Source organism: Grosmannia clavigera (genome assembly GCF_000143105.1).
Source record: "Grosmannia clavigera kw1407 unplaced genomic scaffold GCSC_156, whole genome shotgun sequence".
In the NCBI taxonomy this organism is placed as follows: Eukaryota; Fungi; Ascomycota; class Sordariomycetes; order Ophiostomatales; family Ophiostomataceae; genus Leptographium; species Leptographium clavigerum.
The window spans coordinates 35,846-50,699 of record NW_014040784.1 but is presented as its reverse complement, the minus strand read 5'-3'; the positions used below and the strand labels follow the sequence as shown (position 1 = coordinate 50,699).

Here is a 14,854-nt window from a genome sequence, read left to right as displayed (position 1 = left end):
CCATCATATCCTCCTCGATAGCACCGAGCAATATCCCTTTACGCCCGAACGGGACGCACGAATCCCCCCTCAGTCGCCATGGCGCCTCCCAGCAATGGCAACGGTGGCGGGCCGTACGACCCCCCCATACCAACATACGAGCAGGCCGTGTCTAGCCACGCCAATGTGCAGCACTTGTCGCTGGGTGGAGCCCTGCCTTCTCCTTCCACCTTCGATCCGCTGTCGCCGATGGGCGAGGCCTACTATGCCCCCGAACACGAGAGCCGCTCGCTGCTGCGACGGAGCCACCAGCGAACTTCATCGACCGGAACTGAGCCAGTGGCTGGGTCGGCTGGCGCGCGCTCACGAGCAAGGCCGAGCGGCTACCGGCCGCCAACGGTCGAGACGGACGACGAGGACAGCACATGGAGCTCGTCCGAGTCAGAAGACGGCCACGACGACGACGCCCATACCGAAGCTGCACACGTGCGCCGGGAGATGCTGGAGCTGGATATGGAGGACCCACTCAGCACCGACGGGCGAGGCCAGCGCGGCCGCTCCTCCATTTTCGGGAAGACCATTGGCTTCTCGCTGCCCAAGTGGAAGTGGAACTGGCGCTGGTCGATGCCGCGGCTGCAACTGCGGCTGCCCAACGGACCGCAAGGCAGCACCGGCCTCGGCTTTGGGAGCCGATTCGGCGGCCGCTTGGCTGGATTCTCGCCTATCCACAACGGCGACGGCGAAGTCGACTTGGTCGATGCAAGCACGACCACTTCACCGGGTGCAAACGGCGGCGATGCATCTGCGTCATCTTCGGCGAGACGCTGCCGCTGCTGGCCGGCCTTCCAACCGTCTAACTCGGCGCCGTCGTTGATTGTGTTCGCACGCATCTTTGTGCTTGCGCTCATCCTTGGATTTATCTACCTGATCTTCATCAGCGACCTCTTCTCGTCCGTGTCCCGCCGTCTCGGCAACCAGGCCTTCGACCCCGAGAGCGTCCGAATGTTTATCCAGTCCCAGGTCGATCCGGCATACATGAAGGATATGTCCAAGCATCTGACGAGCTATGCGCACATGGCGGGTACTGAGGGCGACTTTGCCGTGGCCCTCGACGTGAAGAATCTTTTTCAGCAGTACGGCCTGGAGAGCATTACCGTGGACGAGTATTACGTCTATCTCAACTACCCAACTGCGAATGGACGTGCTGTTGAAATTATCGGCGACGACGGAACGGCGACTTGGAAGGCCAAGCTCGAGGAGGACGACATGGGCGGCGAGACAGCCGGCAACCAGACGTACGCTTTCCACGGCCTCTCCAAGTCTGGTGACGTCCATGGCCCGCTGGTATATGCCAATTACGGTTCCCGCGAGGACTTCCAGAAGCTGCACGACAGCGGCATCGAGACCAAGGGCGCCATCGCCCTTGTGCGCTACTATGGCACACAGCCGGACCGAGCCCTCAAGGTGAAGGCGGCCGAGCTGGCTGGCTTTGCCGGCTGCCTCATCTACAGCGACCCGATGGAGGACGGTTTCCTCCGGGGCACAGTGGCACCCGATGGTCCCTACATGCCGGCCGATGGTGTGCAGAGAGGGTCCGTCTCGTTGATGAGCTGGGTTGTTGGCGATGTGCTCACGCCTGGCTGGGAAAGCAAGAAGAAGTTGCCGCGGATGTCGCCGGCAGCTTCGCCCGGCCTAGTGCAGATCCCCAGTCTACCGCTGGCCTGGCGCGACGCTCAGGTGCTCCTGCAGCACCTTCGTGGCGCTGGCGTGCGCGTGCCCCAGGGCTGGGAGGGCGGCGTGCCTGATGTGGACGAGTGGTGGACGGGCAACGCTACCGGCTCGCCGATTGTGAGGCTCAAGAACGAGCAGGACGAGGTGACGGAGCAGCCGATCTGGAACGTGTACGGCCGCATCGAGGGCATTGAGCAGGCGGCCAAGAAGGTGATTTTGGGCAACCACCGGGACGCCTGGACATTCGGCTCAGCAGACCCTCATTCGGGCACGGTTGTGATGCTGCAGATGGCACGCATCTTTGGAGACTTGCTGCAGCGCGGCTGGCGGCCACTGCGCACCATCGAGTTCATGTCGTGGGACGCCGAGGAGTACAACCTGATCGGATCGACTGAGTACGTGGAGAACAATCTCGGTGCTCTGCGCAGCGACGCGCTCGCCTACTTGAACCTGGACACGGCCGTGACGGGCCAACAGCTGCACGTGGCCGGCTCCCCTGTCTTCTCCAAGGTCTTGGTGCAAGCCATGAAGCGTATCAGCGACCCCAACGGCAATGCGTCGCTGTACGATATGTGGCAGCGCCACGGCAGCTACTTGGAAGTGCTCGGAGCCGGCTCCGACTACGTCGCCTTCCAAGATATTGCCGGCACCTCCTCACTGGACCTGCATTTTGATGGACCCGAAAATGCCATGCCGCTGCACAGCGCCTACGAGAACTTCGACTGGATGGAACGTGTCGGCGACCCGGGATTCGTATACCACGGCATTCTCGGCGAGCTGATCGGCCTGGTGCTCATTGAACTGGCTGATCGGCCCGTTTTGCCCTTTGACATGGCTGCCTACGCCAATGCCCTCCAGATCTGGGTCAAGGAGCTGATTGCGTGGGTGCGCGATAAGAGCGGCGAGAACGCCGCCCGTATCGATGTCGTAACCCTGCAGGAGGCCACCGGCAAGGTCGTTTCCGCTGTCGCCGAGTTTGAGGGCTGGGAAAGGAGCTGGGAGGCCGAGGTGCTGTCCGGGGGCGGCTGGGAGCCCAGTAGTGTAGGCCGTCAGCGGGAAGAGTACAATAGCCGCATGGGCATGTTTGAGACTGACCTGCTGGATCTGGCCCAAGACGGAGGTGTACGTATTTCTTCAGTCTTTGTTGTTTTCCTTGCTAATCCTCGCACAGATCCCCAACCGGACGCAATTTCGCCACATTCTCTACGGCCCCAGCCTTTGGGACAGCTACGAAGGCGATCTATTTCCGGCTGTTCGAGACGCAGTCAATGTGGCTGACTGGGCGCTGGCAAATCGTACTGTCGCCAAGATATCTAATATCCTGCGCAAGGCGGCAGACAACCTGGTGGAATGAGCACGACCAGAGAGACGAATGCCGCATGAGTTGCCCGGAAAGTGGTCGCAACAGGTGGCCGGTCGTTTAATTGGCGGTAGCAAAGGCGGGAGGGATCTGGGGAGAAAGTTTAGGTGTTCCAAAACCGCTCTCGTTTGCATTGCCATGGCGTTTAAGTTTTTTTTTTATCTTCTTTCTTCTTTTGTCATATATATCTATCTAGCCCCTGTGGCTGCTGGGTTTCTTGTCTTTTATCAGTCCCCTAAAGGGTTATAATCAGTCCTTTTACTGTATATCACCGTCTTAGGTACATAGGAGAAGCGGGAGGATCTCTTCGCTATGGAAACGTATATCATTTCATCAGAGTGCTACAATCCGCGTAGTGCGGCTTTCCTTGGGGGCTCATGCTGCTTGTCAGTCTCATTGATAGATCCTCTGACGTACTATCCTAGTATCAAACGAGGTCCAGTGGCCAAATGGCAAGGCGCTTGGCTACGAACCAAGAGATTGCAGGTTCGATCCCTGCCTGGATCGGAGTAATTTTTTGCCTTTCGTCCTATTGCAATAGAAAACTTTGAGCCTTTTTTTTTTTTTGAGCTCAGAGCATTGTTCACAAAGGACATGATGACCTATACGATACAGGAACGAGCTTGATCAACGACAGGGTGATAAAATGGGGGGGGATTGTACAGGTTTCAATCGCCTTTCTCAATCGACACAGCTATTAGACAACTTTCAACGACACCGCTCTATTGTGTCCAGGAGGCTTTGCTAGCGCTCATTTAGGCGTAAGCACAATGCCCTCGTACTCCTTACTGCGAATCAGCTCCAGTGTGTGCATGAAATGCTTTCTGCTGGCTTCAACAGACGGCGACTCCTGCTGGTTGCTCGACAAGTTGGAGTGGATCAGTTCAATCAGACCGTTGAGGTATTTGGTCGTGACCTGCATAGTCGAGAGAGGTTAGCAAGCAGCTTTGTCCGATGGGTAATGGTGATGTGTGCGCATTGCATAATGCACTTACCGATTCATTCTGTTGGTCAAAATAGTACACGTAGCGGTCCAGAATCTCCACGAACAGCTCGATCGACGTCGCCGTCTCCATGCACGAGTCGGCCACCCGCAGTGCTCGCTGCAAGCACTCGAGCACGCGCTTCCCGTCTCGGTAAAGCTACCCAGTCAGCCTGCATGGTCTTCCACAAAACCCCACGCCGTCGCATTGCTTTTACTTACATCGGTCTCGTCCGTCTCGCCGTTAGCCGCGATCGGGGTCGCCCACCACAAATGGCTGGCCAGGTATACCGCACGACACTGGTCGGGCTTGCGCAGCAGCTTACTGGCGTGCTGTGCACACTTTGTGATAAGGGTGTCGTAGTTTTCGCGACTGAAGTTGCGCGTCTGGTGCAGGGTGCTGGCGATCATAGTCACCGCCTGGAACTGTGCCTTGGAGTCTGACACGGCCTCCTCGTACACGGTGAATGCCTGTGCGAAGTATTCGTACGCCACCTCCTCGAAGCCGGTAATATCGGCGGTCTGCCCACACATGCAGAATAGCCTCAACGCCAGCTCGGCTCCGCCACCGCTGTTCAAACGCGCATACAGGGCGGACACGGTCGAGTGCAGGAACTTGTACAGCGCCGACGACTGCGTTGACCAGTTGTCTTCGTAGTGCTCGCGCGCCTTGAACCGCCGGGCCAGCTTCAGGCCGGCCGTGATCAGCGGTGGTGTCGTGATACGGATGCGCTCGTTGCCGTCGGCGTACGCTTTGCGCAAAGCCTGCAGCAAGACGAACTGTGTGTCGTTCTTCTCGGCGTTTATGAGATGCACCAGACGGGCCAGCCAGCCTTGCTCTTCGAGCGTCTCGTCCGTCTCGAAGGTGCGTGGCCTCTGCTGCTGTGCCACCCCTGGATAGCCGGCCGGCTGCTGTGAGCCCTCCGTTATCAAGACCTTTAGCACCTCAAGAACATTGTCTAGCTGCTCGGGTGTCGTGATCTTCGTCTGGTTCTTCAGCAGGCTGCGCGCCACCTCTCCTGCCACAGCTCTTCTTGTCGGATACGTCTGTGCCTGGAGTAAAGGCACGTATGTCGGCAACGCCAGGGCAGTGAAAATGGATACGTAGTGCTTGATCGGCGCCAGAAGAAGGGCCAGCAGGCTCTGCTGTGCAGCTGGTAAGTGCAAGTCTGGGCTATTAGTGCTCTCGTTGACCTTAGTCGTGGCAAAGGACAAGATCTGGTCGACGTAGTCCAAGCGATCAGGATAGATGTTGAGAGCCAGGTTTGTCAATGAAACCAGCAATGCGATAGAATCGTGGATCGGCAGGTGTTGGGCATAGACGAGCGACTTCACCTGCCCGAAGAACACTTCGTACAGATGAACATTGGTGGCAATAGCTTCAGCAGCGTCTCCGTTTCCGCCACTGGTCCTCTCTGGCTCGGTATGTTCATCTGCCACTTCGTCGGCCTCGCTCCCGTTAACAGCAGTAACGTCTGTCTCGGCGGTAGAAGGGGTGGTTTCGAACGTCTCTGCAGTTGACAAACTATCGTCGCCTTCGGGCTTCACGACTTTGTCTGTGTCCTCAGCACCAGCACTATCCTCTGTGCCGAAGAGAGCAGAGTTCGACGCTTCTGAGCGAGTGGGTTCGGCAGGGGCAGCCTCCACGACGGAGGTATCGCTAAGCGTGGTTTTCTCCAGCAGGGCCGCAAGAGCGTCCTCTTCCATCTTCTCGCGGTTGTCGTTCGGACGGCTCTGGGCTTCCCGCTCAGCATAGTCGGAGAGGCGGTTCATCAGGCCGACCACGATAGCCTTGACATTGACGTGAGGGTTAAGCTTGGAGACGGCAGCCAGAAACTGGTCGAGTGTATGCAGGTGGAACTCGTCGGGGAAAACCTGGGTGATGACCTCCAGGAGGTACTCCTGGGCCAAGACGTCTCGGCACTGCACCACCTGCTCCAGCAATGGGGCCAAAATGGTGTTCTTGTATGTCTCCAGGTCGACCAGCTGGCTGAGCCGCTCAATGTTGGTGCCGACAAGAAGCTGCAGCTCTTTGCGCTCTTGTGTGCGCTGCTCGCGCTCGCGCGAATGACCCTGGTGTTGCAAGCGCACCCACAGCTTGTTCATCTCGACAAAGTTGGTCAGGATGAAGCTGATAGAGTCCTGCAAGTTTCCCTCCGGGCCATCGCCGTCGCTCATCGGCAGGGAGTCGCGCGCTTGGCCCGAAAGGTAGTATCGCAGGAAGAGGCCCCGTACCGGATGCTGGACGCCTCGACTCATGTCCATCATGTCTTTCATCAGCTCCTTTACCGGCGCGCCCTCGATGCTCATGTAGGCTGTGCCGACCGTGACCATTAGATAGAGGCGGGGGATGATGTTTCCTGCATACTGCACGAGTTCGTAAAGATCGGCCAGGTGATTGACCGGGTGGTTCTCGCGCAGGTGAACGGAGAGGTATCTCAGGGCATCGAAAACGGACATGTAGAGCTCGTAGTACTGCTTGGGGCCGAGGCTGCTCGTCCGCAGCTCAGAGACGAGTGTTGAGCTGTGTCGTGGGTTAGAGGATAATTGTGTCGACAAACTACCAGAGTCACTGGGAGCATAGGTTATCGACGCACCAGCATTTCAGGGCGTCCATTAGTTTTCCAGGTGTGTCCAAACACTTTCGCATCAAAACCGTCTGTTGCCGCACGGCGATGAGAGCATCCTCAAGGAGCCTCGCCTGGTCTTCAGGAGTTATGGGTGCCGCCATTGTTGCAGTGACAGTCCGCGCGTCTCCTGTCCGTATTCCCGACGAGGTCCGGTGCTGTCAGCTCAGGAGAGGATGAGGATAAGGACGAAGATACGGAGGCTCCGGTCGCGTGTAAGATAGCAAAGGCGCAATTGAACCAACGGTGCTGAGATCACCAGTATGCGTGCATCGGGAAGCCAGGAAAAACGATAGATGCGAGGCAAGCACAGGAACGCCGGTGGCTGGGTGGTGGCGGTGGAGACTGAAGATTGTCGAAATGGTCGAAGCAATTCTTGAAATCACGCTTGTTACCAGCCAAACTAAAATATTGCATCTAGCTGGACTGCTGGAGACAACAGCTGTTACGGGCGACCGTTGCTTTCCAAAGCTTGCAGAATGACGTGCACGGACCATGCGAGGGGTGTGCGGTCACGTGCCAGCAAGATGCAGCTGCCAAGCTCACAGTTGACGACAGCTGCCAAGCGATGGTCGCGAACGATGCGTTATCAGCGCTTTTCATGTGCATCAAACACATCTTTTACTCTTCAAATTATTCTCAAGCGAGCTAGAATGTCAAGCGGGTTGTGAAGTTTGGACCAGATTGCGAGAAAAGCATCGGTAGCAGTTCAAAGTGTACGAGACAAAACTGATACCAAATTCGTCGTATTTGTGATGCGGGGTCACTTTGCCAAATATGTCCCCATACGCAGGCAACTTTCAAGCGTGTTGGTCCGAGTTGAAGCTATGTGTGCAAGCTCATGCTGTAAAGGGAATGGAATCATATGTTATGGTGGTGAGCATGTCTTATATACGACCTGCCTGGCCTGGATTAACTTTGACGATAAAACCATGCTTCCCTCTCCTTCCCCGGGAGCATGAAGATCGTTGTCAGTCATATGACCGGCGCGTGGGGCATGGTTCGACAGCAAAAAGCATCAGCCTTACCAGAACGTCAGTCTACTTCAAAATGGACACAGTAGACAAACCTGCGGCAACCTCGCAGGCATATTGTCAACTGCAGCAGAGGCAAATTTATTACTATTCTCCGTACTCTGTATGCATATTGAATCCTCCGAGGGTGATGAAAGAAGATCGAAGGCCGTCTGAACAACCGTGACGGGTTCTTCCATGGATGTCCCGTGTGCTCCAAAGTGGATGCATGACGCAGCGGCTTTCTTATCGCCGAAACCGGCAGAATTGCGAGGGGCATATTTAGCCACGCAAGGCGGTGAGGCCGACTGCTGTCCAGCAACACGGGCAATTGGGAGGACGGAAGGAGCGTTGGTTGGGCAGAGTAGTCCTGCCGTTTTCACAGGCCGTAGCTAACGACTGCGCGTTTAAAGCGTGGTGGCGTGTGGCTGCGCCAAGTGGCGGCGGAAGCTCGGAAGAACCGGGAGGGCGGTGCTTAGTAGGGTATAAAATGTTCTCGGACAATCGAGTTGCCACATCACGTAACAGCCGGGCGGCAGGTCTATCTTGACACATTTAAAGCAACTTCGTGTGCGTTGTGAGTTCGGAAATATCGGCAAACATGCAAAAGGTGACAGCAAAGCTGCCGTCTTGGGACCAGACCAAGACAACAGGCAAAAAGGGGTTTGACCAGGGCAAAAAGGGCTTCGACAAGGTCTGGGGATGGGCGGACAAGCTTGGGGCTCCGGTGAACCGGCTGTCAAACCGGATTGGCAGCGAGGCCTTTTGGCCAACAACGTTGGACAAGGAAAGCGACAAGGCGGCACGCATATTGCGATCGTTCTGCAGTGAGCATCCTTTGAGCGTCTCTGGGGGAAGATGTGCGTCGTGAGGCCGGCAGACTGACGGGATGACGTCACAGAGGATGGCTTCTACACTGAAGAGGTGCAGCAGACGACGGCGGATGGGCCCAAACAGAAGCAGCGTGTGCTTAAGAAGATTCCGCAGCGGGTGATCCAGAACGCCGTTGGACTGGCCATCTTCACCACCATGAGGACGGGTCTTTGGGTGTCGGGTGCTGGCGGGTCAGGCATCCTGGTCGCACGAAAGGAGGATGGATCCTGGTCGCCGCCCTCGGGAATCCTGCTGCACACGGCCGGACTGGGCTTTCTGGTAGGCGTGGACATCTACGACTGCGTGCTGGTGATCAACAACAGGAAGGCGCTCGAGGCATTTACTAAGATCCGCGCTACGCTGGGCGGCGAGATCAGCGCTGTGGCCGGACCCGTGGGAGCCGGCGGTGTGCTAGAGAACGACGGCAAGTGGAAGCAGGCCAACCGGCCGGTCTTTACGTACCTCAAGTCGCGCGGCTTCTACGCCGGCGTCCAGGTCGACGGCACCATCGTGATCGAGCGCACTGACGAGAACGCGCGCTTCTACTGCGGAACGGTTGGCGTGACTGACATTTTGGCCGGCCGAGGCGTTGCTGCCCATCCGCCGTCCGAGATCCGGATGCTGATGGAGACGCTCAAAGCAGCCGAGGGCCGTACCGACGTCGACTCTGATTTGATGGACGAGCTCGAGGGCCAGCCAGCGCCTGGTGACGTTAGCGTCGATGCGCCGGGCACCAACGACAAGGCCGAGGATGGTAGCTCGCTCTTTGGCATCCCCGACCCGGAAGACCCAGACCCCTACGGTGTGCTCGCATTGGAGAAGGAGGGCCTCGAGGTGCGCGACGCTATCACTCGCTCACGTCCGTCCAGCCAGCAGTTCGAGTTCAACCCCAGTCCAAGCAGCCCCATCTACGGCCGTTTTCACCGTCTTAGCGTCAGCAGCCGTAATCGCTGGAGCACTGACCGCAGCTACACCTGGGCCGACGCTGAAGTCCAGACAGATCCAGTCATCGTCACACCCAGGTCGTACCAAGTCTGGCCGTTCCAGCCGATGGGCATACCGCCGGCGACATCACTTCGGACGAGGAGAAGAGTGTGTACGAGGATGTAGCCGAGCCGGCTGACCTTGTTGCCCCGACGGACCCGCATACACCCCCAGCAGGCGCTACACCTTACAGCGACAACCCGTGGGAAACGGAGAAGCCCAGTAGTGTCACAACTACAGAAAACCCGATTGTCGAAGCACGGCCACCTGTCACACCCACTGCCGTCCTACCAAGAGGTCCCCCACCACCACTACCACCGAGAAACAGCATGCACGTCAAGCTAGAGCTTGAAGATGTCAGTCTGCAGGAGGAAATACCGGAAACAAGCAATGAGGTGACTGTAACGTAGTTGGACAGACGAACAGGAGAGCAAGTAAAGCGTAAATAGAAGGAATAGCGTCATATAGCCTGCTCTGGATTGATTTCACAACGCAACCTGACCCAAACAGAAAATAGACGGCCCCGAGTATCTGCAATAGGCGTCAAACAACCGAAGATAACATATCGCGGCTGGCGATGGGCAACTCTATCTCGCTGCCATTACTGCACGCCATGTCTTTTGCTGGGCCCTGGCTCTTTTTGACCCAAGCAGAGACGAGACAGCTTTGGTAGAGTGACGTCGCCGATTGATCTAAAGTCTAGCTCAGATCAGACCAGATTCTCCTTACAGGCATTCGAAACACAGAGATCGGTCCATGGACAGAGCGAAAAAGACAGAAATGCAAGGAGAAATACATACCTAACACGGTTATAATATGGCTGTCGTCAATCCAACGCGTAAGTGGTTACGGAGAGCGGACATTTTACGGGGCAATATATTGCTCGGGTTTATAAAGCCTCTTATAATAAGAACGGGCATATGACTTTTGAGGTATTACTTACTGCTTATTGTAGTACAAAGCGCAATGCTAAAACAACAGAAATAAGAGGTTGCCATTTACATTGCGCAAATAAGATGTTACACACACACCTACAGCCCTATCACTCCAAGCTGCATTGTACGAAATGACGCCAGGTGAAAAGTTCTAACAAATTCGAATGAACACATGCCGAAGCCTCAATGGTTTAACTTTATTGCATCCAGGGGGGTTTTGTAAGCCGTATATACGCAAAATGCATTGATCTGATTGCACAGAAAAGCCAACAATTCCACCCTTTCCAAATGTGTATAGTCCTTGTCGCCGTTCACAGCGGTGCGGAAAGTAAATGCGTAACATCCGTTGACATGTGCACTCACAAAAATTAGGTTCCGATGTCCTAATACTGGTAGCCGTGTCCCGGTGCTGATGCTGAACAAAGCGGCGGCGAACAGTTTGAGCGTTTCACAGATGCGGCCGTAGCCCTGCCTCTGCTTCAATTATTGGCCCGGATGGGCGACCATCGTGGTGGTCAAGGTGCCGAAATCATCTAAATTACTTTCTGCAGACATTAAGCAATGAGCATATAGTAGTTGGCCGAGCCAATGTGTCGTTCCAACCGGCTCTCGCCGTTATTCACGATACGCATCATTTCCAGCAAATGGACTTTTCATTTCACATGATATTTCTTTACGATGTGTGATCTCCCCTATCCAGACACCTCGTGATATTTCCTGTCCCTCTCAACTCTTCCCATGCTCTTTCTATAGAAGAAGTTCTCTGACATACATGTAAACTGCCCTCTGACCCCCAGCTAAAGGGTCTGTGCTTCACCTTAGTTATCACAGGATTTTACTCCGTACTATGTACGGGGATAGGGGTCCCCTGCGACCGGGCCTCCCCGGCCAGCGGGGCGGTTAAGAGATGTGCTTCCAAATGTTGCAGCCCCCCTCGATTGTTCGACGGACCGGCACGCTTCTGCGAAGAAGCCATATCCGGGATGCCCACTGGCTTTTCGCTTCCTCCTCAGCGAGGGTTTGGACGCAAGTATAGTTGCCCCCAGCGACAGAAAGCGAGCATAGCATATCGAGTGTGTACTTGAGCGGTTCACCGCATCTTCTCCACCAACTTTTCCTTCTTCCACAGCGAATGCCTGTAGCAGCCATTGGCTGTCAGCACTACTATGTTCGATGTGGCTTCTTCATTATAAGATACCTAAGCTCTCGCCCGCAATCAGAGACCAATTGCTGGCTTTACCGACGCCTGAAATGTGGTAAAGCTCCGGCCCTAGTAATGAGGCAATCTTCTTCTCATACAAACTACGTCTTGCTGCACTTTGTGCCCTCTGTCCGGCTTATCCGGCATTAGTGGCAGGTGGCGGAGGGCGAGTTGGATAAACAAGCCCAAAATGACTATAAATCAAGTTTGCTGCTCTAAGACAGTGTCTCGAGCCATGCATCCGGGAACATATGATCGATTCGCCAGGTTTAAGGTCGATCTGTTTGCAGCTATGGACGGACCACTCTACAAAAAGCATGGTCTACAACTGCTAGTCTCTTTTTTCCACGTCATATGTTTCTGCAGCAGCAGTTTATGACTAGGAGGAGGGAAGGGAGAGGGGCGTCACGGCATACTCCGTAGTACGAGTAACGCTATGCAAGCCTGATTGTCTGCCTTTTCTACGAGTATAGGTTGTCCACACAGCATGACTTGCCCGTGCAGGCAAATAGGGAGCTCAGACGAATAGAATAAATTACACACCACCTCATACTGTGTATTCATTTACAATCAGCTTGAGTTGGGACACCATTGGTAAAACGTAGGCAGCTTGATTAAGGGAGCTAGGCGGTGAAGTGACTTACATTCTATGTACATAGTATCGTGTTCCGTATTATGTAGGATGTGATGCGGGTGGAAAGACCCGCTTGTAGTGTAACAAAGCGGACACATCGGCGACGAAAGAGTGGAGAACAGCAGCAGACCGGTCAACTGGCCCACTGACGGAGACAAGATTACTTACTAGAAGAGCGCAACCACATGTGCAACTGAATTGAAGCTGGTCACCTTGCCGGCCTGCGTCCGGAACCTCGACTCCGACAGGACGCTATGTCATATCTTACATATCAGCCTGAAGATAGCTGGCCCATTTGTCTATCGAGCGTGATGCTTAGAGCCTAAGGAGTACTAGTAGAGCAAGCAATGCCGCGGCCAATACGTCTCTCTTTCCTCTTCCGGCAACTGTCGGTTCTAGCAAATCCTCCATCGTACGACCCTGCTGTCACCCAATGCCTAATCATAGTAGGCATACGGATCGGGATCGCTTACTTCTGGTCGCCTGGGACCTCTGTGACTGCCTACAAAGTCTGCCATATGCTGCGCGTCACCTGGCTTTCTTTGCTATTTGCTTAGCATATACACAATATTCTCGCACAGCCTTCTCAGATAATTGCGTTGTTAATTTTGATGCTATCATAAAGGCGTTAATACTTTTTTAATGTGTTCTTGTTGCAAAACTTGCCCATTTTTCTACGTGTTCCGCTTTAGCGATGTTGCATTGCCATGGTCAAACTACTGGCGGGAAATGGCCCCAGCGTATGCAGTGCTGAGTTGGCATATGGAACATCAAGTTGGCCTGGAGAATGGGAGAGGATGGGGACCGTAGTGCATTTTCTTTGGGCTCGCAACCGACTGGCCTGCATATTTTAAGACACGTCGTCTGTGGATTCATCGTACACGTTTTCGGCCAAATAAGTGAGCATAATCAGTCGTGAGATGGTTGCTATTATGGCCAATTGGGTGCGAGCTGTTTGGTCAGGGGCCAGGGGCCGGGGGAGACGTCGTTGGTGCTTACTCGTACGGTCGCTGACATGCACGACCTGATACAAAACGTCTGGTGGGCTGAAATATACCGTCAGCCGTCTTCGGAGTCAATTAGGCACCTGTCAAAAAGCCATGGTTAGTACGTGTATGTAGAAATAGGCTGTCTTGCGACTGTAAATTGATGAAGTCAATGCTAGGAAGAAATAGACAGTCTTGGCGAGAGAAAATGGACTAGTTCTGCGAACAGTACTCCGTAGTTCAGGGTCTGTCGCTAGGTCTTGCTTTAAAACAGTGCTAAACACTGTTGAGGATTGGGGACTTATGTGGCTAACGATCGGCTGTGCATAGAACAAAAATCAATACGAAGTAGTCTCGCGCCTGGCATGGTAGTCACACGCCTGTTTAGTTACACCTCCGAAGGGTCAGCTACTTAGTAACTACGACGTAGTAACTTACCCTTGTAACCTCCGTACGACTTCTGACGTATCTTGCTCGTACGTCGTATACCGTGGCTACGGACCTTAGTGCCAACCAGTCCCACTACTCTCACCTTTCTCTTTTTAGTAGCCAAAGTGGATCTCTTGAACATACCGCCCCACAACAGAAAGCGGCGATGTACTCGTACTCCGTACAGCAAGTACGAGTACCACCCGTATCTTGCATGGGTGTTAAGCAGATGTCGGAGATGAGGTAAACGGACTTCTCCCTTCCCGCGTGTCCATTGCCGGTTCCCCTCTTCTAAATTCCATGCGTTTGCTCTTAGTTACGGGAAGGGGGGTATGCTCCCAGCAGCTTGGGTAACCGTGAAACAGTAGCAACACCCTACCACAATTTCCAGACATGACGGGAGGATCCGAAAAGGAAATCCGGATTGAATAAATTCCGAAGAGCCCCCTGTTGACCGGAAGGCCGACCATAACAGCGCATGAGAGAGAGACACTACTGTATTCGCACTCGTATGTGCAATGTGAGTTCCGCAGGCTGTGGATCGGTTGCCCACCGAGGGAAGCTCGATCGGGCTCGCTGAGATGCATGCTTTCTTCTCTTTCCGCAATAGCGTCTATGCTGAGCTTGCTTCTCGTTCCCACTTTCCCACTTTCAGACACTGTTTCCTACTACAGAGTAGGCTCCTTCTTACCTTTGCCGATTGCCCATTAAAGCCAGCCCGTCTCTCAAATCGTGTAGCTCGTCTGTCCAACGATCTTCGTCACTTTTAGCTAACCCCCTTAGAAAGCATATGCAACTCTACATACTTACCGACGACCCTCTGGTCTCCATGTTCATGCTTTCGCTCCGTATATCCAAGACAAGCATTGGCCCCCTTCTCTCTGTACATACGGAGTACATAGTAGTAGATTGTACGTCGTAGAATGATGCGGGTCTAATATCCCTCCATCCTCCCCCCTTGCCACTTTACCCCCGTTATTTTTCGTTGTTCTATCAACAGACTTTGCGCCATGCGTAAGGTATGACTATTTAGGCAGTGCGTCCAAGCTGTGTCAAATGCAGGTGCCATTGTAAGATACCTCCAAATGCCGTTGGCATAGCTTCCATCACACCCGGATGC

The 14,854-nt window shown here is 54.5% G+C and overlaps 3 protein-coding genes across 3 annotated transcripts; 2 read left to right on the top strand and 1 right to left on the bottom strand.

The window, feature by feature from the left end:
- Positions 1-78: 78 nt before the first annotated feature.
- On the top strand, positions 79-3,064 carry CMQ_2260 (glutamate carboxypeptidase; the record flags this gene model as incomplete). Its single annotated transcript, XM_014316218.1, has 2 exons — positions 79-2,832; positions 2,882-3,064. The coding sequence occupies 2 exons, from the start codon at positions 79-81 to the stop codon at positions 3,062-3,064; spliced, it is 2,937 nt and encodes a 978-aa protein (XP_014171693.1).
- A 757-nt stretch (positions 3,065-3,821) lies between these two features.
- On the bottom strand, positions 3,822-6,783 carry CMQ_2218 (vacuolar sorting protein 35; the record flags this gene model as incomplete). The annotated part of the gene is made up of 4 exons (XM_014316176.1): positions 3,822-3,986; positions 4,066-4,212; positions 4,275-6,576; positions 6,650-6,783. The coding sequence occupies 4 exons, from the start codon at positions 6,781-6,783 to the stop codon at positions 3,822-3,824; spliced, it is 2,748 nt and encodes a 915-aa protein (XP_014171651.1).
- Positions 6,784-8,293: 1,510 nt separating this feature from the next.
- Positions 8,294-9,959, top strand: CMQ_2294 (duf500 domain containing protein; the record flags this gene model as incomplete). Its single annotated transcript, XM_014316252.1, has 3 exons — positions 8,294-8,519; positions 8,594-9,498; positions 9,588-9,959. The coding sequence occupies 3 exons, from the start codon at positions 8,294-8,296 to the stop codon at positions 9,957-9,959; spliced, it is 1,503 nt and encodes a 500-aa protein (XP_014171727.1).
- Between the last annotated feature and the right edge of the window lie 4,895 nt (positions 9,960-14,854).